Source organism: Grampus griseus (genome assembly GCF_964374135.1).
Source record: "Grampus griseus genome assembly, chromosome: 4".
NCBI classification, from domain to species: domain Eukaryota; kingdom Metazoa; phylum Chordata; class Mammalia; order Artiodactyla; family Delphinidae; genus Grampus; species Grampus griseus.
Genome location: NC_138997.1, coordinates 4,220,290 through 4,244,520, shown reverse-complemented (window position 1 = coordinate 4,244,520; position 24,231 = coordinate 4,220,290). Strand labels below are relative to the sequence as shown.

Genomic DNA, 24,231 nt, shown 5'->3' with positions numbered 1-24,231 from the left:
GCCTTTCACTTCTTCTCAAACCTGCCTCACCTGCACCGGGTTTACGTGCAGGGTCCCCTTCTCAGGAGGCATCCCACCTCGTGAGCCTCAAAGAGAGCTATGAGGAGACATTTACCTCCTCGTATATGGGTACCATCTTCCCTAACCCAGGGTCACAGGCATCTCGGGCTGGTCATGGTACCCCCAAGAGTCCCAGACACCCCTCCTCTATCTCTCTGTCCCATCTGTAGACTCTGCTCCCACCATTTGTCCTGGGGGTGTTTCTGCTGCTGTTTCACCTTTGGCTGAAAACCCACCACACCTGGCATCAAGGCTTTTCTGGTCCAAAGCACTGTTCTCAGTCAGCACCCTGAGTGGCCCCTGGCCTTCACTTGGGGTCCATTATCCCGTCTGATGCTCCAGAGGAGGTGGTTTATCGATATCTTCTTGTCCAAAAACACCATCCTCAGCTAGGTCAATGAGAATGGCTGTCACATATTCTGTGTCAGGCAGGGGTCTTAAAAAAATAGATAAAGGAAATACAAATATCTCAATTTTCTTGATAGAGTATTAATGTTTAAATTACAAACAAAGAAGACCTTAAGATGATGAATGAAATATAATCAACAGGTTTAGGAAGTTTTATTTATATATTTTTATTTCTTGATGCCACCTGCTCTGAGACCTTGGGCAAATTATTCAGATCTTCTGTTTCAGCTTATTCCTTCACAGAATAAGTATGCTGAATTATCTTACAAGTAATTCTATATCTTCCTTTTATAACATTAAATTTAAATAGGGTGCCTATTTTGTCTTATGCATGAGAAAAGGGTTTAGAGAAAATCAAATCCGTTCTTACCATATCTGCACCTGAATTTAGCAGACAGAAATGAGAAAAACATAATTCACAACCAAAATATAAATGAAGTATATTAGAGAGGAAATCAATTTAATATGTTAATAATTCCATATTAGTGTGTAGGCAACTCTCTAATCATTTCAAGAAGGAGATTTGTGCCGAATCCTGGGTTTCCTGCTCCTCCTGTGATGTCTCGTGTAGGTTTCCATGGGAGGAGCAGAGTTGTCCCCACGGAAATGGCCCTCCCCTCTCTCTTATTTAAAGCAATACTATGCTAGATTTCAGAAACATGAATTCTATTTAATGACCTCAGTCATGCAATCACCTCAGATTTCTCAATTTTAAAGCAAAGTTGGGTTATAACATGGATAGAATCAGGTTTCTTCTGAAACCAGCAGCACATGTTGGGAATGGAAAAAGGATATAACTGACTTGGGATGTTATATGTGCTATACACCTCTGACTAACATCTTTATCACTGCTGCCACCTTAAGGATTCTATAATAAAGCTATAGTTTTGAGATTGGACTACACATAATTCTCACACATCGAAAGGATCACTTTTAAATTGTGCAACATAATTGAACCTAGAAATACAACCCAAAAGAGGGGAAGCCACACATTTAATATTTTTAAAACCTCAGATTGTTATCCATTGTTTTATTAGCAAGAAGAATTTCAATAAACAAGTATATTTTTAATTGGTATAATATTTAGTGAGCATAAATTTACCTATCGAAATCAAACTTTTCTGACACATATACGTACTGCCCTGATAAAATGAATAAAATGATTATTTCAAAATGTAATCTGCAAGATTTGCATCAATAGGAGAAGAATACGCTAGGAAACAGTCGTCCATGGATGTATTATATTTTTGCATGTCTGTGAGCAGAGGCACTGACCGTTTGTGTTCTGGACTATGTTTGTAAGGATACAGTCTCTGAAGACAGAAATAGTGCCTCCCTGTGAAGTAGACTGCAGGTTTGTTTACTGTCTTCAGCATTCACCAGGCTCCCATTGGACTTAGGGGACAGAGGGACCCGATACAAGTCCAAAGCTCATGCCACTTGCTGTACCATGAGTAATAAAGCCCTTTGTCTCTGATCCAGGAATATCTCGTCTTCTGCCAGCATTCACGAAACTGTAGCAGGCTTACTTATCAGCTTGTATGTAGGAAAAAATATCAGACCACTCACAGTATTTGACAGCTGTAACTGATTTCATCCAGCAAACTAACTGCATGATGTATCAAGGTTGAATCTAATTTCGATAACATCTTTAAATAAAAACTTTGCTATGTAATCCAATGAAATTAGTAAGTGTTTCAGTGTAATTGTTAGTTTAAAACTGGAATGCTACAGCATAGCATGATATAATAATACAAATAAACTCAAACATCCAGAGAAGTGTTATCTAAGGATGCCTGGTAAATCTAATTGGCAACATTTAATGATATAGCACTGCATATAGCTCTAGTGAAAGGTAAAATTAAACTTTTCAGCATTATGTATTTTTAAAGTGTTGTTTCTAAGAAATAATTTTCAACTAAATGCCTGTGAGCTTTGAGTGGTTATAATTCATTAATTCCTCATTTTTTTGAAATTAACTCGTTCAAATGCCCATCACACACTTCCTATCTGCCAGGCACTGTGCTAAACGCTGTAGGTTCCATAGTGAACTACACGGTACCTGCCTTCATAGGTAAGACTATGGAGATAGTAGATTAACAAATAGTCACACAAAAATTAAAAGCGAATAACAACTATACTCAAAACTAAGAATAAAAGAGTTTAGAGTAATATGATAAATTGTACAAAGGGGACCTAATTTATGTTATCCAACAGGAGACTAATGTAATATCTCAAGGATACATACGTGATATTCTGCAAAGTGTATGCCTGGCAACGGCGATGAGGGCCACAATGTGGGAGGAAGGATGCTGGGCTGCTGGAGGGTCTGAAAGTGGCCTCTCATTTTTTTTTTTTTTTTTTTTTTTTGCTGTATGCGGGCATCTCACTGTTGTGGCGTCTCCCGTTGCGGAGCACAGGCTCCGGACGCGCAGGCTCAGCGGCCATGGCTCATGGGCCCAGCCGCTCCGCGGCATGTGGGATCTTCGCGGACCAGGGCACGAGCCCGTGTCCCCTGCATCGGCAGGCGGACTCTCACCACCGCGCCACCAGGGAAGCCCTGAAAGTGGCCTCTCTTGACAGAACCTGATGGCAGGAGACAAGCCTGGGGAAGCAATCAGATATTATTTTTTGATATAAAATTTAAAACTCTTCCCATGTTCATTGCAGCACTATTTACAATAGCTAGGACATGGAAGAAACCTAAATGTCATATGATACCACTTATATGTGGAATCTAAAATATGGTACAAATGAACCTGTTTACAGAACAGAAATAGAGTCACAGATGTAGACAACAAACTTATGGTTACTAAGGGGGAAAGTAGGGGGTAGGGAAGGATAAATCGGGAGATTGGGATTGACATATACACACTACTATATATAAAATAGATAACCAAAAAGGACCTACTGTATAGCACAGGGAACTCTGCTCAATACTCTGTAATAATCTAAATGGGAAAAGAATTTGAAAAAGAATAGATACATGTACATGTATCACTGAATCACTTTGCTGTACAGCAGAAACTGACACATTGTTTATATTCCAATAAAAATTAATTAAAAAAATAAAATGAAACTCTCTTACAACATTTTCTTTTATTGTGCCACACGTCTTTTCCCCCTATGTATGTTAGCCTGAGGTATAAAATATTTTTAAGGGATATGTATTTACGATTTATTAGAAAGGCATTCTAATACATTCACTCTAGAAACCTATTAGATTACTCTTTTAGGACTCATAGTCATGACTTTGTCGTTTTCATGATTTTAGAAAAGTGTAGAAAATGTCCAAATTGTGAATATAGCCTTATTTTCAGTTACTCTTTTCTTTCCCATTTTTCTCTGAGTGTAAAACTATCATCTGAACAATGAAGCTATCTGACTCCATATGGCCCAGAGAAAAGGAACCCTTAGTGAAGCAGTCCTTCCCTGAGGAAGAAAGAATATTCAGCTCCACTTCTAAAGAACTCCAGAACATCTTACCAACTACATGAAAAATATAGTGATTGTTGATGAGGGGATGAACTGTTAGAAGTAATTATAAAATGTTAGTCCTTTGTAACTTTAACAAGTTTATTCCCATTTAGAAATCTCCACAAAATCAGATGTACAAACTATTAATTCCTTATGATTAAGAGAATATGTCTCACATTTTATTCTAACTGCAAAGTGCTTTCCAAAAGTGCATTTTATTTGCTCCTTACATCTATTTGTGAGGTAAAGTAAGCAAATATTTCAATTCCTATGTTGTATATTTGGAAATCGAAGCCTAGAGAGATGAAATAACTTTCTCCAGTTTCTTGAAACCAATCCATGACAAAGCTGTGTTTCAAATCCACGTCTTTATTTTTCAAAAATTTGATGACCTAAATAAATAATTGGATGAAGTGTTGTAAAGTTAACACAAGCAACAGCAAGTCTTTTCTAAGAAGCTCAGTTTTCACGGGAAAAGTATAATACACGTGTGGATATACATTATCATCCAGCAGAGCTGAAGGAAACAGAAATAGAAAAAAAAAATTGAAAGATGATAAATAATTGTTCTGCTGTAAATACTGTGAATATCTTTTGTTCTACCTAAGCATACTTTGAATTGGAGAGTTGAAAATTATTTAAGATTGGGAGCAGATAAAAATCAGCTGGCTTTTTTCAGATCTTTAACATCAATTGTATCTTTTTTTTTGTGATCAGTTAAAAGGAAATAATTTCTTACCATTAGACATCCGAAAGGAGAGTCATGCAGTCTTTGTTTGAGATTCACAGTGGCTGGTAAAGAAGAGGTGCCCAGTAAACATTTCCTGAAAAAATAAATTGCCTTAGAGAAGGTTTTAAAGTTCTTCATTTTTTAAAATTCTTATTTATTCTTATCTCTGAAACAAAGAGAATAAATATAAAAGAGTCATTGTTTTGGAATATGATATATGTTTTAGCTGTGTTATATGCAATTAGCAGAACAATACTCCTAATTGTCTCCTGACTCATCAAAGACAGCTGAGCCAACACCAGGGGTATCATCTAGCTGCACACAGAAAAAATATTCATGATATTTTATAATACAATTCTCATACAAACTATATTTCTTCACTATTCATCAAGTCACTGGTTCTTTCCCCGAATTCTTGGAATGATCCAGAGCAGGAGACTGATTTTGTGCAGCTGTTCATCATTATTGCTTAATTGACAAAGTCATCAAACTTATTATATTCCTTAATAACAACCTGTGGGTTCATGCATACTTAGTGAAACAGTCAGTAAGCCTACATTTATTGAATTAGCACCTATTTTATTGTAAAACATTTCCAAATGATTTTCAAAACCTTTTATTTAAACCTTGAAACAATGTCTCTTAATGTGGAAATCAGACCACTCCTATTGTACGTTTAATTCTTTTTCTTTTTGTCAATGACAAGCACCCAGAGGATGCTGCCTTTTCTTTTCTTTTTTCTTTTCTTTTATTATTTTATTGACTTTAGTTAATTTACAGTGCTGTGTTAATTTCAGGTGTACAGCAAAGTGCTTCATATACATATGCAAACATTGAATAGGAGAGTTGAAAATTATTTAAGTTTAGGAGCAGAATAAAAATCAGCTGGCTTTATTCAGGTCCTCAACATCAATTATATCTTTTTCTTTGTGATTAGTTAAGAGGAGATTTATACATATATATATATAATTTTTCAGATTCTTTTCCATTACAAGTTATTACAATATATTGAATATAGTTCCCTGTGCTATACAATAGGATCTTATTGGTTATCTATTTTATATATAATAGTGCATATATGTTAATCCCAAACTCATAATTTATCCCCTGTCCCCCCACCCATGCCTTTCCCCTTTGGTAAAAGAAGTTTGTTTTCTTGCCTGTAGTCTGTTTCTGTTTTGTATATAAGTTCATTTGTATCGTCTTTAAGGTTCTGCATTAAGTGATATCATATAATATTTGTCTTTGTCTGATTTACTTCACTTAGTATGATAATTTCTAGGTCCAAAAACAATTAAGAAAATATAATTCTTACTGTTTACCAATTATATCATTTGGTGGACTCAACATTTGTAGATTTTAAATTTAAGCTTTTTTTTTTTTTTTTTTTTTTTTTTTTTTTGCGGTACGCGGGCCTCTCACTGCTGAGGCCTCTCGCGTTGCGGAGCACAGGCTCCGGCCGCGCAGGCTCAGCGGGCGTGGCTCCGGCCGCGCAGGCTCAGCGGCCATGGCTCACAGGCCCAGCCGCTCCGCGGCGTGTGGGATTTTCCCGGACCGGGGCACGAACCTGTGTGCCCTTCCTCGGCAGGCGGACTCTTAACCACTGCGCCACCAGGGAAGCCCTAAATTTAAGCTTTTAACTCTTCCCAAGTAAAAGTTCATGGTACGTAATATTATGTATTTTAGTTGTAATGCAATTTGGATTCACAGTGTCTCTTTCTGGTATGAAGAAAAATGGTCTCTAGCTATTGAGAAATCCAAGTGACCACCTCACTCAGTGCTCTTTTCTTTTCTTTTCTTTTTTGCGGTACGCGGGCCTCTCACTGTTGCGGTCTTTCCCGTTGCGGAGAACAGGCTCCGGACGCGCAGGCCCAGCGGCCATGGCTCACGGGCCTAACCGCTCCGCGGCATGAACCCACGTACCCTGCATCGGCAGGCGGACTCTCAACCACTGCGCCACCAGGGAAGCCCTTAGTGCTCTTTTTGATTCTCAATTTAGTTTGCCTGAGCAGTAGCTCCAGTGAAGTGCTATGAATATTATTTCTTAAGAAAACAAAACAAAATTTTAAAAAAATTTTAAAAATCATGGAGAGAGAAAACTTTAGCCAGAGGTAGAAAGTTATAGTACATAGATACTGCTCCATGACACATTACTCCAAAATTTAGTGACTTAAAATCACAACCATTCATTATCTTTTTGCCAGGTTTTGGGTCAGCTTGGAGTGCCTGCTGCTCTGGATTGAACCGGGCTGGTTTGGCTGGGTGTACTCCTGTGTAATAAGCTCCAGGGTATGCTTTGAACTGACTAGCCTCTGGTAGCTTCAGCCGAGATGATGCGGCTCTGCCTCCCGTGGACTCTCACCTGCCACCAGGCTGGTGAGCGCTCATTCTCATGCTGATGGTGAGGATACAAGAGAGAGCAGGCCGTGTCATGAACAGGGCAAGCGGAAGTGCAGTTTTCTTTCTTCACTTCTCTGCTTGCAGCACATTTGCTATCACTTTGGCCAGAGCATGTGATATAGAAAAGTCCACAGTCAAAGGGAAGACTAGAAAGTTACAAAGGAAATGGCATGGCTTGGAAAAGAATTAATTGAGACCATCAGTGAAATCTGTCTACCACAAAAGATGATTCATTTGTTAACAATGCTGTTGGAAAGACCTGTCTTCTAAGACAGGGAATGATTCTCCCTTGAAGGGTGAAGAGAGTTCAGTTTTCAGTTTGGGGGCAAGATTGGGTCTCTTAACTAAATTTCATTGAAGGGCATGATTTCACTTATTTGTGAAATCTAAAAAAATAAAATAAAGGAACAAATGTAACAAAGCAGAAACAGACTCACAGATACAGAGAACAGACTGGTGGTTTCCAGAGGGAAGAGGGATGGGGGAAGGGGCAAAATGGGTGAAGAGGATTAAGGGGTACCAGCTACTATGTATAAAATAAATAAGTTACAGAGATCTAATGTACAGCACAGGAATATAGTCAATGTTTTACAATAACTTTGCATGAAGTGTAATCTATAAAGATGTTAAATTTCTATGCTGTACACTTGAAAGTAATAGAAGTCAAATATATATCTTTTTTTTAAAAAAGAGCTTAGTAAATGAAATGGGGGGCATTTGATTTTTGACATAAAGTAATTAGCACTGTTGGAATCAGCTTTCTGATTGCATTTATAATGACAATTACCTTCATTTAGAGAGAAACTAGGAACCTGTAAGAAGTCATAGAGAAAACATATTTTGAATGATTGACAAGTCTTTACTTCCAAAATAAGCTCATTCTTCAATTATTTCTTTTGAAAAAACCTTTATTTAGAGCCTGGAAACAAGATTATTTTCAATTCCGAGTCATTGCAGTTAAATAGGCAATTACAACATAAAGAAATAAGTGTGTCAATAGGGCTAAATACATGGATTCTGTGGATTGCTATGTACAAGCTACGTCATCGGAAATTAAACTTTGCAACATGTGTGGCTTATTTTAACAGTTTTTATTGAAATATACAAATGATAAAGACAGCTGTATAAACTGAAAACACTGATGTAACCAGCTTTAAGATACTTTTGAATTCTCTGCGCATTATCTCTTTCTTTTCCCTTATTATTGGCAAATGATTAGAATAGAAAATGTGTGTAGTGCAAATCATGTGGCTTGCAGTAGACCAGATAGCCGACATTTCCTTTTCCACATTGGCATTTTTCTTGAGAGACATTAAAATTTGATGTACTAGTTATTGACACATCACCTCTCTGCTGCAAATCACCCTTAAACAAATTACCGTGTGGTTCCTGACTCTTGATTAGTCCCTGAATGATGTGCTTGCTTTCTTCAGGGTCCCAGAGTTCTTCTGATTCAAGACTGTTGATTCATGGTAGTAATGCTGAGTGGGTTTTGCATAATATTATTTGCCAGTTTAATCCCTGATATTTAAAATATCTATCAATGAATATTAAACTCAACTTAACGGAATAGTAAAATCTACCTAAGAAGATATTGGAAAGATAATGATCGAAATTACGTTGAAAGTAAGAAGCAAATGCTATTGAAAAGAAAATCATCAGAAATGAATATTATTTGAGTACAAATATCAAGAAATGGTTAGTTTTATCACTGATAAAATGGTAGTAGCATCAAAATCTGTTTTTGTAAAAAAAATTGTATTTGTTATTTATATATGCTCATACAATTAATTGATTTATTAATTTTTACAATAAAGCTATAGAAAACTGTGTGATCCAACTTCTCCTAGCCAGGAAAAGCATGCTTTATGCTGGAGATTTGACATTGTTACCTCCCTTCTCTGATTTTTCTTAACCTCTTTGGTAGACATTCACTCCTCTAAATGATAAATAATTTTTTTCAGGCATGGTGATACCTTTACTCTGGTTATACCTGGTCTCAAAAACCTGGGAGACTTTCCATTTCCTGAAGATGATTATGTACTTTTCTCTGACAGACTTTAATACTTCTCTTTACCTTTGGTCTTCAGCAGTATGAATATATTTCTAGATTGTTTTACAATTCTTATTTGTGGAAAATTCTAGACCATTCATTTTCAAATGTTTTATCCCCATTCTCTCCCTTTTCCTTCCATTATTTCAATTAAATATATTTTAGACTAATATCGGCCTACATGCCTTGGATACTCTGTTCTTTAAAAATTGTTTTCAATAATTTCCTCTTTTGTTTCCATACGAGTACTGTCTATTGACCTATGTTCAAGTTCACCGAGGCCTTCCTTGGATGTGTCAGGTCTACTGATGAGCCTGTCAGAGTCATGCTTCATCTCTGTTACTGTGGGGAGGGTACATTTATTTCCAGCATGCCCTTTGCCATTTGCTTATTGTTTCCATTTCTCTGCTGAAATGACCCATCTATTCATGAATGTCTTTCCACTGGAGCTTGTAACATATTAATCATAGTAATTTTAAATCCTCTGTCTGTTTGTTTTGTCTCTCAACAGCGGATTATTTTTCCTTTCCATTTTATATGTCTCATAACTTTTCATTGAAATGTACATGCTCTGTGTAGGGTAGCAGAGACCAAGGTAGATAGTGTTTATGTCTGGAAATAATCATGCCTCTTTCTCTGCTTGGCCTTTAATGAGGAGCTGTGCTGTGTTTTAGTTTTATTGGTTGCTGTGATTACCTTCAGTGCACCGCCAGCCTCGGTTTCTTCAGTGTCACCTTGTGGTTAGGGTAAGAACCAGACTGATGGGGTATCTGAGCATCTTCCAGGTGGTGCTTCGTCCACCCTCAGTTTTAGGTGTTTCCTGTGAGCCTGCACCTTTGTCTCTCCATTCTCTTGTCCCTCTGTTAGTCTGCTGTTGCTGGTTTCTTGATCCTCGCTAGCCTGGGTGGTGAGGAACAAAGCTTTCTACATTTTCCTCATTCAGCATCAGCCTTAGGCAGCTCATGTGTCTCTTGAGCCAGGTTTTCTGAGTTGAGTCTTTTGAGCCAGGTTTTCTCCATGATGCTGCCCTGCCTCCAGTGGTAAAGGATCTTTAATTTTCTGAAACTAGGAGGATTTCTTGCTTCTCTCCTTTTCCCAAGCTCTGTCAGTTTTCACCCACTGAAAGTGACAGGATTTGCTGCCTTTTTTTTCCAGCAGCTTAAGACTTTGCTCCACTGGGGAGAAGGATCCAGGTAAGAATTGTTTTCTCCCTCAGCAGCGCCATTACCTGAGGGATGCTTTCTCAGCTCTCTCCTGCCCCCAGACTTTTCAGAAGCAAACAGTGGGGTCCATGGAGAAGGGGCTGCCGGTGTCTGTGCTCTCAGGGCTCTGTACTCTCACAACTGTGGCTGCTCAACTTTTAGCAGTTCCTTAAGAAGTTAGTTGATATCTTTTGTACCTGTTTGAACGGCCTCCTTGTTTCCTTCCAGTGCTGTGTTAGACGTGAGTGATTGCCTGTGTCTTGTCTGTCTGGAGGCTCACTCCAGCTTTCCTTAGATTTTACTTTCATTATTGCCTTTCAAAGTCAGCACACTAATAGGTTCAAGAACAGGGTGATTTTTCAGATTGCCCAGCTTCTTCTTGTTTGGATAACACTCCTTCCATCTATCTACCCTAAAATGGAGCCAGAACTCTGTAATACATGTCATTAATTAACCAATTCCATAAAAGTTACCAGGACTCTGGGTACCGGGTACCTTTGGTTACTATGTTATAAATATTTTTAAGAAAACCAAAATAAGGATTTATTCTCTTTTGAAATACACAAAAATATAGTTTAAAATCTAAATGTTTTATTTTTATTCCATTAAATTAAGAAGTGCAATTCCAGTCTATTTAAAGTAATGAGAAAGAGACTTTGAGATTTCTATTGATATATATACTTAGGGGAAGCTATGTACTTCGAGATACACAATTTAATGTCTAGCAGATTTTTTATTGAATTTCTTTTTATATTTCAATATTACCCATGCCTGAGGGTATCTATAAGATACGTACAATTTAAAGTAAAATAATATGTGGATAATTATAGACTCAATACTCATTTAAGACTGTAACATGACAAACACACTTGAAGCCCTTGTAGGCTCTTCCCCACTATATTTTCCTTCTACTCTAGATATAACTCCTACCATGAGTCATATGTTAACCAGTTCTTTTTATTCTTACCATAAATGTATTTGTCTCTAAAACATGCAGTTTATTTTTGCCTGTTTTGAACTTTATGTAAATTGAGCCATACTGCATTCTATATATATGTGACATTGAGCTTGGAGACCCATCCATGTAAACACCTCGGTCTGTAAGTGTGGACCTTCAGAAGCAGAGCCAGACAGCCTAGTTCTGAATATTGTATCATTAACTTATTAGCCTCCACAGAAAAGTTAACTCTTCTGACTTCTGTTTCTTTGTGTGTAAAACATATTGTCAAAATATAAATAATATGGTTAATTAATATATTTCAAAATTATATAGATCTTGATGTTTTAAAGTACCTACATTTTGAAGGTATTCTATTTAAGAAACAGGATACAAATTATAAATAACAATTAGCTATAAAATAGGATATTAATTAAAATAAGAAAAGAAGTCACAGAAAATTATAAATATATTTCTAAATTTTACAGAAATATATGACCATATAAACACATTCCAGGCCCTTGGAAAGGGCTTGTACAGATGACGGGCTCTGAAACTTAAACTCTATCAGCTTCCGGGCAAATCTGACTCTGCATATATGTAAAACATTTTGAAGAGTTGCTCCATAAAAGTGTTGATATTTTTACTTATTTTTATTACTATTATATTAATGGAAACTTTTGCCAGGGTCATTTTCTCAAGTGAAATAAAATATAATTAGTCTAACTGTTTACATATACCATCAAATAATATTGTTGCACTTAGTTTTCATAATTTTGGTTTTCTACCAAAGAATGCAGTTGCTTGACTTTTTGTTTGCTTATCAATTTGGGAAAAAAATTTCAATTCATATTAGTTTACTTTTCTATTGTATTTCTTTAAATTGATACATGAAATTCTTTACTTTAGGAAAAAAAGGTATAAAAAGTAATGACTATACCAAATCGGATTTAGATTATTTAATTTTATACTTCACTGTGCTTTTTATTGATGGTAGATTAAATATCTAAGAAAATAGACTAGTGAGAATCTTCCATAATTTTTAGAAAATCACATAAATTATGAGATAATCGTATTTTTGTGAATTTCAATATGTAGATGCTTGCTAAAATTACTTTTATTGCTATTTTATGAAAATATATTTTGTACACATAAAGCTAGGAAAATAGCTTTCACAATATTACAAAGTAAAAGCATACTAGCATAATCAGAATTAGAAAGGAAATTAATGTCAGTGTATATCAAAGCAATGTGTATTACATAGAAAACCTCATTTAAAGTATAGTAATACTGGGACCATGTAATTTAAAACTATGAATAAGAACATAATATGAAATAGGAAAATAAACTCGAATTTGAAATTTACCATTTTCTAATGGATGGGATTTATCTTTTGGATCATAACAAATGCCTATGGGTAAATACAGGCCTAAAATTCAGCTGTTTTATTCTGGTGTAGTCATACCTGATGTTTACTGCCTTATACATTCTGACTGATCAGTGCCTGTCCTCTATAGGTTGTTAAACATTGTGATTATTACTCTTACACCACTGATCATAGTCAATTAGTAGTAGCCATACAATTTTCAAAATTTTAGAAGTGTGCTATAGATTTTCCTTTTTTCCACAGTTCTCTTTTGTACTGCTTTGAAAATAATATAGGTAGTCAACTCAACAAAATAAATGGTTTTAGGTTTTTTCTATTGAATTTCCAGACATTAGTGCCCTGAGGCAACTTTTTAATGGTGTAGAGATTCATAAAGATTTAATCACTGAAGAAATATTTGTGGAGAATCTATTGGCAGCAAGATTATAAAGGTGTAATGGGGGTTCCAAATAAGTGCAAGATTTTGTCCCCAAATTCAGGGAGCATCTGTTACATAAGGACATAACTCTCAACCATGGCTGAGCATCAAAATCACACAGTTTAATCTACTTAAGATTGGAAAAATGCTGAGAAAATGAAAGATCAAAAGATTAGAAATGCTGAATCAGGATGGAGGTAAGGCATAGGATTGATGTATCCGTATTAAAAAAAAACCTCAAAAGGTAAGTTTTATGTTTGGCTAAAATAATGGAGAATCAGGAAAAATGAAGATGGGTTAAGAATTGCATAATAACAAGGGTTCAGTTCTGGAGTCTGACCATTTGTTTGGATGCCAATCTCCGATCCCTTACTTTGGTTGGTGTCTTACTCTGTTGGACTGCTATAACAAAAGACTAAGTCTTGGTGGTATAAACAACAAAAATGTATTTCTCACAGTTCTAGGGCTAAGTCCAAGATCAAGGTGCCAGCACATTAATATTCTGGGTGATGGCCACCCTCTCGATTAATAGCCAGAATCTTCTCCCATGTCCTCAAATCTCTGTAGGATAAGGGCACTAATCCTGTTCTTAAGGGCCCCACCCTCACAACCTAATCACCCCCCAAAGGCCCGCTATCACATTAGGCTTTAGTATTTCAACAGATGAACTTTGGGTGGGGCACACAAACATCCAGACCATAGCAGTTGGTGACCTCAGATGAGCCCAAGCTTAACATCAGCATATTCCAGTTTTCATATATATAAAATGGGGCTAATAGTAGTGCATTTTAAAAAGGTTGCTTAAAGGATAAAATCTGATAATTTATTTAAATTATTTATCACAGTGCCTGACATATTTAAGTGCTCAATAAATATTGAGTTTTATAATAAGTATAGTGATACAATCCATGCTTCATGCAAAGTGGTGAGACAATCTTGCTTATTCAGAAATGCTGTTTGAAAAGGTGATTATAAAGTTGTGTATTGAAAGATATTGAGGCTGGAAGATTTTGCTTCTACTTGGAAGAAAGAGGAAAAAGTAAGAAATGATATGTAGATTAGAAGGGATCACATAATATGTTAATTTAGAGCATATCTACATTAAAAGGATTTCGTATTACAGAATAACACAGATAGCAAAATAAGATACTTTAATAAACATTCTCAAGATTATATTCTTGGAAAATGTTCACATCATTCGGTGAAGGAATCTGGATTATAGTAGATTGGGAAGGGCCAAGCTTTGTAGGTAGCTATACAGGAAAACACGTGGAAAAGTTTATTTCAAGTTTTATGAATAATTTAAAAAGTATTATTTGAAAATAGACTTTAAAAGACCTATGTGCAGTTTGGCATAAATGAATTTAAACATAATTACAAATATGAGATAATACTTTGGGTTTTTATGATTATTTCCAGTTATTCTTGTCCCATGAGGGGATTCATCTCTGTTCTGATTTGGTCTCCCTGGTCTGTTCTGCTTGTGAGGAGTCTTAATGGTACATGCACGTCCTGTGTGATTGTCTGCCTTGTGCTCATTAGGTATCTTACTATTACATTTCAGGTTGTCAAGAATTATTTTTGGCTCATAGTTTTTCTCAAAATTTCTTTAACTCTAATCATCCTGAACTGATTTCTGCACAGGTTTGGCTTTTTCTCATATTATACCCAGCTGTGTGTCAACTCCCTGCCTTAATGTTAACCTGAGGGACAGCATGGCCTTGCTGTTCGGTGTTTCTGTTCTCTAGCCTAAGTGCTCACCCAGGAGCCCTGTTTCTAATGGTAGCCCGTGGTGATGCAAGGGATGCTATCACAAATTGGTGTCACTCAGTGACGTCCCTGTTAGGGTTTAATCTCCAAATTCTCCCCTGTCGTGCAGGGCATGAGGCTTTTCCTGTAAGTCCATGAGATGCCCCTGGGAGCTGCAGAAGAGTGGTATGATCAGTCTCATATAATATGATATGGAGGAATTTTATTTCATTTGATAATCATTAAGACAATATTATTCATCAGCTAAATAATCTGATGGCCAGAACATACAGTATGTTTCTCCTCTCCTGACCCACCTCCTCTTCCCCCTCTCCCCCGAAGCTCCCTCCTCTTTCCTCCCCAGCCCCCTTCTGCTTCTCCTCCTCCTTATTCTCATTCTTCTTCTTCTCCCCCATTTCTTTTTCTCTCTCTTCTTCTCTCTGTCTCTCTCTTTCTTGACTGGGAGAACATTTTCATTATTTTGAGGTCCATATTCAATAGCTCCATAGTCATTTTTTTGATTGTAATTAATCTGTAGTCAGTAGCAGTTAGAGGGAAGCTATTTTTAACAGAAATGCACATGGTGTGAATATAGGTAAAGTCAGAAACGTATGGAGTCAGAAACGTATGGAGTCAGAAACGTATGGACTCAACTCTAAGTCTTGCTCAAATAAAAAGAATTCATGAAAATGGAAATTTTCAGGGAGCTGCCACGTAGGTCAGATTGTGATGATTCTCTGAGGATGGGGTCTTGGAGGAGCTTCAAACCTGTTCTTCTGCTAGCAGAGTTACGAAGCTGGTGGTCCAAGGCTTCCATGCAGCTCTGAAGAGAGGGAAGCCACCAGGCTCGCTGTCCTTGCTGAAATTCAGCCAGTTTTTCCAGTAATGCTGTGTGCGCTGGTGTGAGCCTTTGTCTATTTCCAGAGTTCTGAATAAGTTGATTATGACAGTTTTTGCCAGTGTATTCATTCCCTTTATGAAAGAGAAGATTTTCTGGTCTTTACTTTTCCAGAGGTGGTTCTTGGATTTGATTTTGATAAACAGCACAAGATTTTTTTAATCTTTTTTCTAAAATGGTTATGCATATTTTCCCCCATAAATTTGAAATGCCGTGGTTATTTTAGCTAATGTACTGATTATTTCTGGGAGGCTTAAAAAAATCCTGTTCTACTGATATGGGTATACATTTTATGTCTGAAACCACACTGTTTTAATATTTTTTTCCTAGGTAAAGATATAATTAAAGGATGTAAAACTTAATAGACAATTAAAAATGTGAAGAATGTAGTTAAGAGCTATTTGTTTTAGCTATAAATAAGAAAAATATTTTATACCTTTATTCATTAAAATGTAAACTGAATTAGAATAAATATGTGAAAATTCAGTTATTTTATATAAGCTCAGATATTTCAAATAAATACTGAGATTATACTTTTTAAACAAAACTTGTCTTGAGAAGATAGTAATTACAGCCTATAAAATCTTGCAACTTTATAGAACTAACAGTGATCATTTTGATAATTTAAAGATAATATTTTAATTTACTTTGCTCCTGAGTACATTTTTTTAAAAAGTGAATTGTTGAAATACATTTTAAGTAAAAACAGCTAATTTTATTTAATTTTACTTTTTTTCTATAGGACTTTGGAGATGATGGATCCTTATATATTACCAAGGTCACCACAACTCACATGGGCAATTACACCTGCTATGCAGAGGGCTATGAACACATCTATCAGACTCACATCTTTCAAGTGAATGGTAAGAAATGTGGGGGGTGTTTTAATTGCTTTTTGCTTCAGTAGGTATTCAAAGACTGTCACAGTTGACTAGGAAGTCTTCATTTTGAGTTTCAGGACTTACTGTTAATGTAAAACCCTTCCAATTAAAAAAAAGTGAGTAAGTAAATATAATAAATTTGTACCACTTTTCTCATCATGAAACATTACAGAGTAACTCATTCTGACTGGAAAATTAAAGCATAGGAAATTTAAACTATTTTTTCAACTTTAGAATATCAACAATTAGGCAACTGTATAAATTTTAGAAACTGAAAAAATTAAGCATTTAAAAATTTTAGTTAGATCAGATGTTTAGTTGATCTTATTAGTGATATAGAAAACTTACTATGTACAAAGTTTTATAATCTCAATAATTAATTTAATGGCTTTAAATTAATTTAAAGCATTGGCCAAGTAGGCTGATACCAATCTTACAATCAGTGCTTTGTTTTATTTCTGACTTAATTCACATTTAGTTGAATTGATAATAGGATTGTATGTATGATTCATTAATACACACTAATTAATTTCCATACACATATATACATTAATTTACTCTATGGTTTACAAAAAGGAGGCAGAAACTTTCTTGGCTTTCTGTAGGAACAGCAAGATGGCTAGTGTGACTGGAATGAATTAAGAGGAGAGTGGAAAAAAGTTTGAAAAGTTTGGGGAGCTTATGGTTTTGTTACTGAATTAAGTCATATAGACTCTGCTACCCCTACCCGGCAGGGCAGGGTTCTTTTTTTTTTAAATTTTTATTGGAGTATAGTTGATTTACAATGTTGTTAGTTTCAGGTGTACAGCAAAGTGAATCAGTTACACATATACATATATCCACTCTTTTTTTTGTATTCTTTAGGGGAAGGTTCTTTTTCTGTTTTGTTCAAGCAGCCAGTAATGAAGCTGCAGCTGAAATTGACAAAGCACAAGCTTTATTCAGTGACCAAAGAATGGAGAAGCAGGAACTAAGTTCCCAGATCAACTTCTTGCCTACCTGGCAAAAGGAATTTAATTTTAAAGAGTGAAGGCAAATGGAGGAGGAATGAGACTAATGATGGGGAGTTATGTGCATTAGTTTACTGGGGAAGGGGCAGTGCTTTTTCGAGGGAGAGGGGTGCCACCCCCTTTTTATCTTCTTTTGGTCCTTAGTGTCCAGTCATGGCCACCAGGTAGGCGTGTCACTGAATATGCTAATGTAGGAAAATCAGCATACAATGGGATTGAGGGTCTGTTGGAGGTCAGATTTATTCCCATCTTGGTCCCAGCTAGTTCCATTTGTTTTTTTGTCGGCAGCTTCCTTTCTTATCTCTGGACCCTTTAACTTAAAGATTTATGTTAACTTCTGCTAAAAGTGGGGTTGGAGGGTTTTGAGCAAAGACTTAGAGCAGCTCTGGCAAAGTTTGAGTATAGTTGACACTCTACAGAAGCAGATTTAGGTTTTGGTTTCTGGTGCAAATCCATTTGTCAGCTAGACATGGGTCAAGGCTTGGAAATGGACTTTCACAGAAACCAGTGAATATAACAAAGTGTGAAGGAGGTGAGGCTTGTTCCCAGTGGTCTCAGATGTTTGGAGTTGGATGTTCAGAGATAGCAACTGTCCCAGAGGACTCAGTCTTGGGAGAACAGGACAGGAGTGTGTGTGGGATGTTCCCTGTCTGGGTGCTGCATCCATGGGGAACTGGTGGTTGTAGGCATCCTGGCCCTTGTCTCCCTCTTTGCAGAGATTTTTACTGGCTAATGGCCTAATTGACAGAACTGATGCTTTGAGGTGGTGTTTTTGCCAGGGATCCTGGTCACTCTCCGTTCCCTTTTCTCGCAATGGCATGTGGCTAACCAAAAGTTCTGTCTTTTACCTCTCATCCTCACTTCTAGCCCTAGTTTGTCCAGTCTAAGTACCTAGCACACTAGAGTTCTAGCTAGTTTGTAGAGCAGTGCAGGGTCCATGTTCTACCTGCATCAGAACCACAGAAAAAAATATCAAAGATTTAGAACCTGAGCTTCAACAGCACTCTCTGGAAATTTGATTTGAAATCTGCATTTTGATAAGCTTCTCAGGGAATTGTGATGCATGGTAGAGCATGGGAACCATTCTAAATTGATGCTCTTCTGAGGGTCTGCTCCGCAGTCACGTCCGATGTAGGTTTCTTACACAACTCACTCATTTGCCATGATCCAGCTGGAAAGCCCAGGAAGAAGGCTTTGAGCCAAACTGCAGGCATTTATGTTGTAAGATGTGCCTTGAGTGGTGCTGGGGAAATGTGGTGTCCCTATTTCATCCTTCCTGTGCATTAACTATTTACTCGGATATCAGGTTTTTCTGAAGATGGAATATGAGAATAAAGGAATAATGAGGTTTCAGAAACAGTGCTGCCTCTCCTCCACCTTCAGGCTTAGCATTATGAATTACTTAAGAGGAATTCAATATTAACAGTGATTGCCTAGACTAAGCACTGGTGCTTTCCTTTTCCCAGGAACAAAGATCCCTAAACCTGGGAGTAAAACCAATCTCTTCCTATTACCTCCTACTACATTTAATCTGCTTTGAAATCCTTGGTATAAATGTTTCTGTGAAGGGATGGGGTTTGGAAAGAGAAGCAAGGATATTATGTTTGTTGAAAGTGAACAGAGAGAGAACTGTGCAGTAAGTGGAGAGTCACTTGGGGTCAAGAGAGGGAATTTCATTTTGCAGATGTGATTATCTTTTATGTTGATGTGAATAGTCCAGTAAAAATGAAAAGCAGCTCATATAAGAGAAAAAGGAGAAAATTGCAGTCATCAAGTCTTTAAAAAGTTGATATAATCTAGTACACAGATGGAAGGGCTGTTCTTTGGAAGACTGATAGTTAATCTGTTGAAACAGGGAGGAGGACAGACAGTTTGGGAACAGATGCTCAGGGTGGGAGCATGAGGAAGTCCTCTTTGCATTGCTTGGATTATTTCAGTGTCATGAGGAATAGTCCCCTACATACAAACGAGTTCCATTCCAAGAGCACATTTGTAAGTCCAGTTTGTTTGTAAGTCCAATAAAGTTAGCCTGGGTACCCAACGAACACAATTGGCTATATAGTACCGTACTGTAATAGGTTTATAGGTTTATAATACTTTTCACACAAATAATACATAAAAAACAACACAAAAAATAGAAAACATGTTTTAATCTTACAGTGCAGCACCTTGAAAAGTACAGTAATGCAGTACAACAGCTGGCATCCAGGGGCTGGCATCGAGTGAACAGGCGAGAAGAGTTACTGACTGGAGGAGGGAGGGGAGGTGGGAGATGGTAGAGCTGAAGGATCCTCAGCAACAGGATACGGAGGGCAAGCTGCCATTTCACTCACGCCTGACACTGACGGCACAGGTTCTGGTTCCTTGCTGGATTCAGTTCTATCTACCCTCTTGAAAAAACGATCCAGTGATGTCTGGGTAGTAGCTTTTTTTCCTCGTCATAGATGACACGGTGGCACTGGGTTGCATTCTGAGTGGCTGCTGCGACCTTCATGTACCGTTCTACGTTCAGGTCCTGTGCCTCAGAAACTAACAGTGCCTCCTCAAATGAAGAAAATCCCCTTGCCATTTCCTGCGTCGTGAATCTCTTCAGTTCTTCGGTTGCTTCTCTTCCTCTTGTCTCTCTTCGTCCTTTCCCTGGGCCTCCTATTCCCGGTGCTTCTTAGCAGTACCAGCTACATCACCGCTGCTTTTACACTTGCTTCCAGACATCCTGATCTTGAAATAAAGATACTGTGCTACTGTACTCTACACAGTCCTGTACAGTAAAGTACACAAAAGCACAACTACTTGTAGAGGATGCCCTTATGTGGCAGTGTACGCCGGACACCTGAACTAACTTATGTGATTAGACATGTGAATGCACATTCACATCTTTGAAAGTTCGTAACTTGAAGGTTCGTAGGTAGGGGACTTACTGTACCAACTATTGAAAGTGGGCAGTTTGTGAGAGCTTTAGTGATTTGAGGAGAAAAGTTGTAGGGAGGTAGGGTTATAAAAATAGCAGTATGTAGTTGGAATGTTGGGCACATCTTTGGGTGTTCTTGAGATGATATATATTAGTATGTTTTCTTTCTGTTGTGGTTGGCTGCAAATTTGTAATCATAGAAAGAGGAGATTTGGGTTTACCAACATCTTGTTTTGTCACATGAGTACGTAGGAGAGAGACATTATAAATTTAAGTACATTTACAAGAGAATGATTATAATGATGGAACACAGAATAAATGGTAAGGTAAGGAAAGTTGTAGGTAAGGAAAGATGTGAGACCATGAGAAATGAGGAACGAAGTGAAAAACTGACTGGGGTATCCAAGTTGGTCAAATACTACTAGAATGAGGTACTAGAGAGAAAGAAATAAATGCAAAACCTTCCCTCAAAACATTTTCTGAAGGCATCTGGCAATATCTGTTTATAAGAAACACTTTTATTTAGGTCAAGCATATATAAAGGAGTATATGGACCATATAAGATCTGACAGATGTTTAGACAGCCCAGCTGTTCTTCTAAATCTGACTTGCCAGTGTGCTTGCCTTAGCTGAGAGGGAGAAATGAAGTATAGACTAACACTAATTCATCAAATTCAACCACAACCGATAAAAAGCAACCAGCCTTGTTCTACTGCATTTTTATCAACTAGGGAAGACAATAAGTATATTTCAAGGATCGTTTTTAATATTTAAACCTATTTGAAGAGGCCAAAAACCTGGGTAGAAAATGTATTATGCATGGATCAGTAAGAGATTATCTTCAGCTGCTGTAACAGACACCCCAAATAACAGGGGCATAAAGAAGATACCGGTGTGGTGTTCGTACGTGTAAAAGAAGCCCAGATGGTGTGGCTCAGGATGGCAGCCCCGCAATGTCATCACTATCCTATGCTCCACTATTTGTGGTTAGAACATTGTTTCCTTTCTCAATGTTTTCCAAATGGAGGTGAAAATTCCAGCCGGCATTTTCACATTTCAGCAGGGAAAAAGTAATCAAGAGGGAGGAAAAATACTTCCTGACACCTGAGAGCCCGCTTTTAAAAGAACTTTAATGGAAGTGCCGACAGTAACTGCCATTGACCCCCTAAATGCAGAGACTGCTAAAGATGCTTCTTTGACCTTGGGGTTTGCCATTCACAAGGATGAAACGCTCAGCTATGTAGGAGGAAGGGAGGAAGGTGAGAATAAATACTGGGTAGGTAACTAGTTGTGTTTATCACTTCATAGTAAAATGTTTAGAAAGGGTAGAATTAGCTATAAAACAGCAGCCCTACAAGTCATTTGCTAAATAAGTGATTTGTCGCTTTTCTTGGTGTTTCCTTTGGTTTTATATTGTTTATATTTGGCATAATAACTTTAAATGTATGCTTTGTGTATAAATAAGTGTAGTAAACTTGAGGTCACTCAGAACAGTTATAGGCCAATGACAAAAGAATAGTTGAGAAGGAGCTGTGACCCTGAAAAATACAATGAACACGCGAGAAAATGCAAATTAGGTAGACAAATAGCACATTTATGGACCCAATAAATCTCTAAAACTAGTTTAACTCATTTTTCAATCTCTATCCACTTTTCAGAAAAGGTTAAAAAGACCTTTAGAAAATCAGGTTTCCATAGGGAATTTAACATATTTATCTTAAAAATTTGTCAGTTAGCTATAAAAATAAAATATATTATTGATTACCATAAAAAGCTCTGCAAATAGCACAAGTCATTGGAATTTGTTAAAGAGTGTTTTTGAAGTGCAAAGTCTATTTAAATATCCCTGGGTGCGAGCCAAATAAAAGTCTATCAATAGCCCTTTTTCTTTTCAAACAATGCAAAATTAGGTTATTGAAATATGAGAGTGCTTCTGTGTCCTTGTCAGAAGAAACATTATGTATAAATCAAAGGAGCTTGACTCTACCAGTGGAATTCATTTCATGCTTTTCTTTTTACATAAAGCAAATCGGCTTTAGATCTTCAGCTTAGGATACAGAATGTATGAAATTTTAAAAGTCATTCAGTGTTTACACTACCCTCTGGGCAGAAAGCTTGTCCGTATTAAAAAAAAAAACCCATATGCATGCTGTTATTTCTCCCTCCTTTATTGTTTAAGACCTCACACGTAATATCAAGTGGATTTGTTTTTCTACTCATGTCAGAAACTTCTGCACAAAATTTCTGGTTCTATAGGATGTCTATGTAGAACACCTCTATTTTTCTCCTTCAGAATTTGGAAACATCATTTGGAGCTAGCCATATAGACATCAAAGCATCATCTTCTTACGGATAAAGCTTTTTAGAAAAAGTGGCTTAAGTCTGGACCAACAGTGGTCTGCTTCTTCATGCATCATAGAATTGAACTTCCAGTTTCAGGCAGCCTTCCCCGCTAAGCTTTCAGCAAGGACAAAGCACAAATGGGAATATAACCTTCCTGCAGGCAGTAAGGTCCGGAAAGCAGGAAGCAAAAGGCCGAGTGCCTCCTCTCTCTTCTTCCCACTGTGAGTTACTAAAGGATGAGAGAGAGAGAAGTTTTGAGGGTCACTCTGGCTCAGTGATTCTCTAACTGTGGTTTTTGAGCAAGTAGCATGAGCAACTTATTTTATTTTTATTTTATTTTTTAAAAACATTTTATTGAAATATAGTTGATTTACAATGTTGTGTTAGTTTCAGGTGTACAGCAAAGTGATTTAGTTATACATATATACATATATATATTCTTTTTTGATTCTTTTCCCATTATAGGTTATTATAAGGTATCGAGTATAGTTCCCTGTGCTCTACAGTAGGTGCTTGTTGTTTATCTGTTTTATATACAGTAGTGTGTATCTGTTAATCCTAAACTCCTAATATATCCCTCCCATCCTCTTTCCCCTTTGGCAACCATAAGTTTGTTTTCTATGTCTGTAGGTCATTTGTCTCTGTTTTTAAACTGCAAATTCTCAGGGTTCACCCATACCTACTGAATCAGAGGGTCCGGTCATGAGGTAGGATGATCTGTGTTTTATAAACCCACCTGATGACTGATGATAAAGTTGGAGAACTACTGGTCCAGCAGTTTGATTCCCCAGAAACATGTGAAGCAGGAGCATATGTCCTTCCTCAGATTCTCCAGCTCTATTCTCTTAATTTTGACTTTAAAATAAGCATATCGAGATCTCAGGGAGCGGCTGTTTCTTGCGGGGTTGAGATCCGACATGTATCAAATCAGTTTTGCCCTCAGTCTCGATGATTTGCCCCAGGCCCCACTCGGGCCTCCTCAGCTGTGGCGGACATCCCCTGACGGCTGGTCATGCAGGAGTTTGTCTCTCTTCCACTCTCCTGAGGACTTTATTTGACACAAGAAGCTTTATCAGCCTCACTTCAGGTAGCCCGGTTGTGCCAGGGATTGAATGCCCCCAGGGACAGTCCTTAACCAATGAGGAACACGAGTCAATGGGTAAGAAGCCCAGCACCCGCCCCTCAGTGGGACGATTCTCAGGTGCATTGTACCTGATTCCTCAGAGTGTCCTCACCGGAATTAACACATTTTGTGCTATTTTTCTTTCCTCTGTCATACTTTTTCTACTCTTTAACTTGTGCTTCCTGGGATCATTTCCCAAATCAACCATCTGAACCTAACTTCTTTCTCAGAGCTGAATTTGGGGACA

General features: G+C 37.2%; 1 protein-coding gene across 3 annotated transcripts in view; it reads left to right on the top strand.

Annotated features, from left to right (window-relative positions):
* Positions 1-24,231, top strand: part of FSTL5 (follistatin like 5) — a gene marked incomplete at both ends in the record, with an annotated part of 620,821 nt that overhangs the window by 437,469 nt on the left and 159,121 nt on the right. For all 3 annotated transcript variants that reach the window (XM_082653501.1, XM_082653500.1, XM_082653499.1), the window contains one exon: positions 16,462-16,582. In XM_082653501.1, the coding sequence (XP_082509627.1) occupies positions 16,462-16,582 (121 nt within the window). The remainder of the gene's footprint in view (positions 1-16,461; positions 16,583-24,231) is intronic.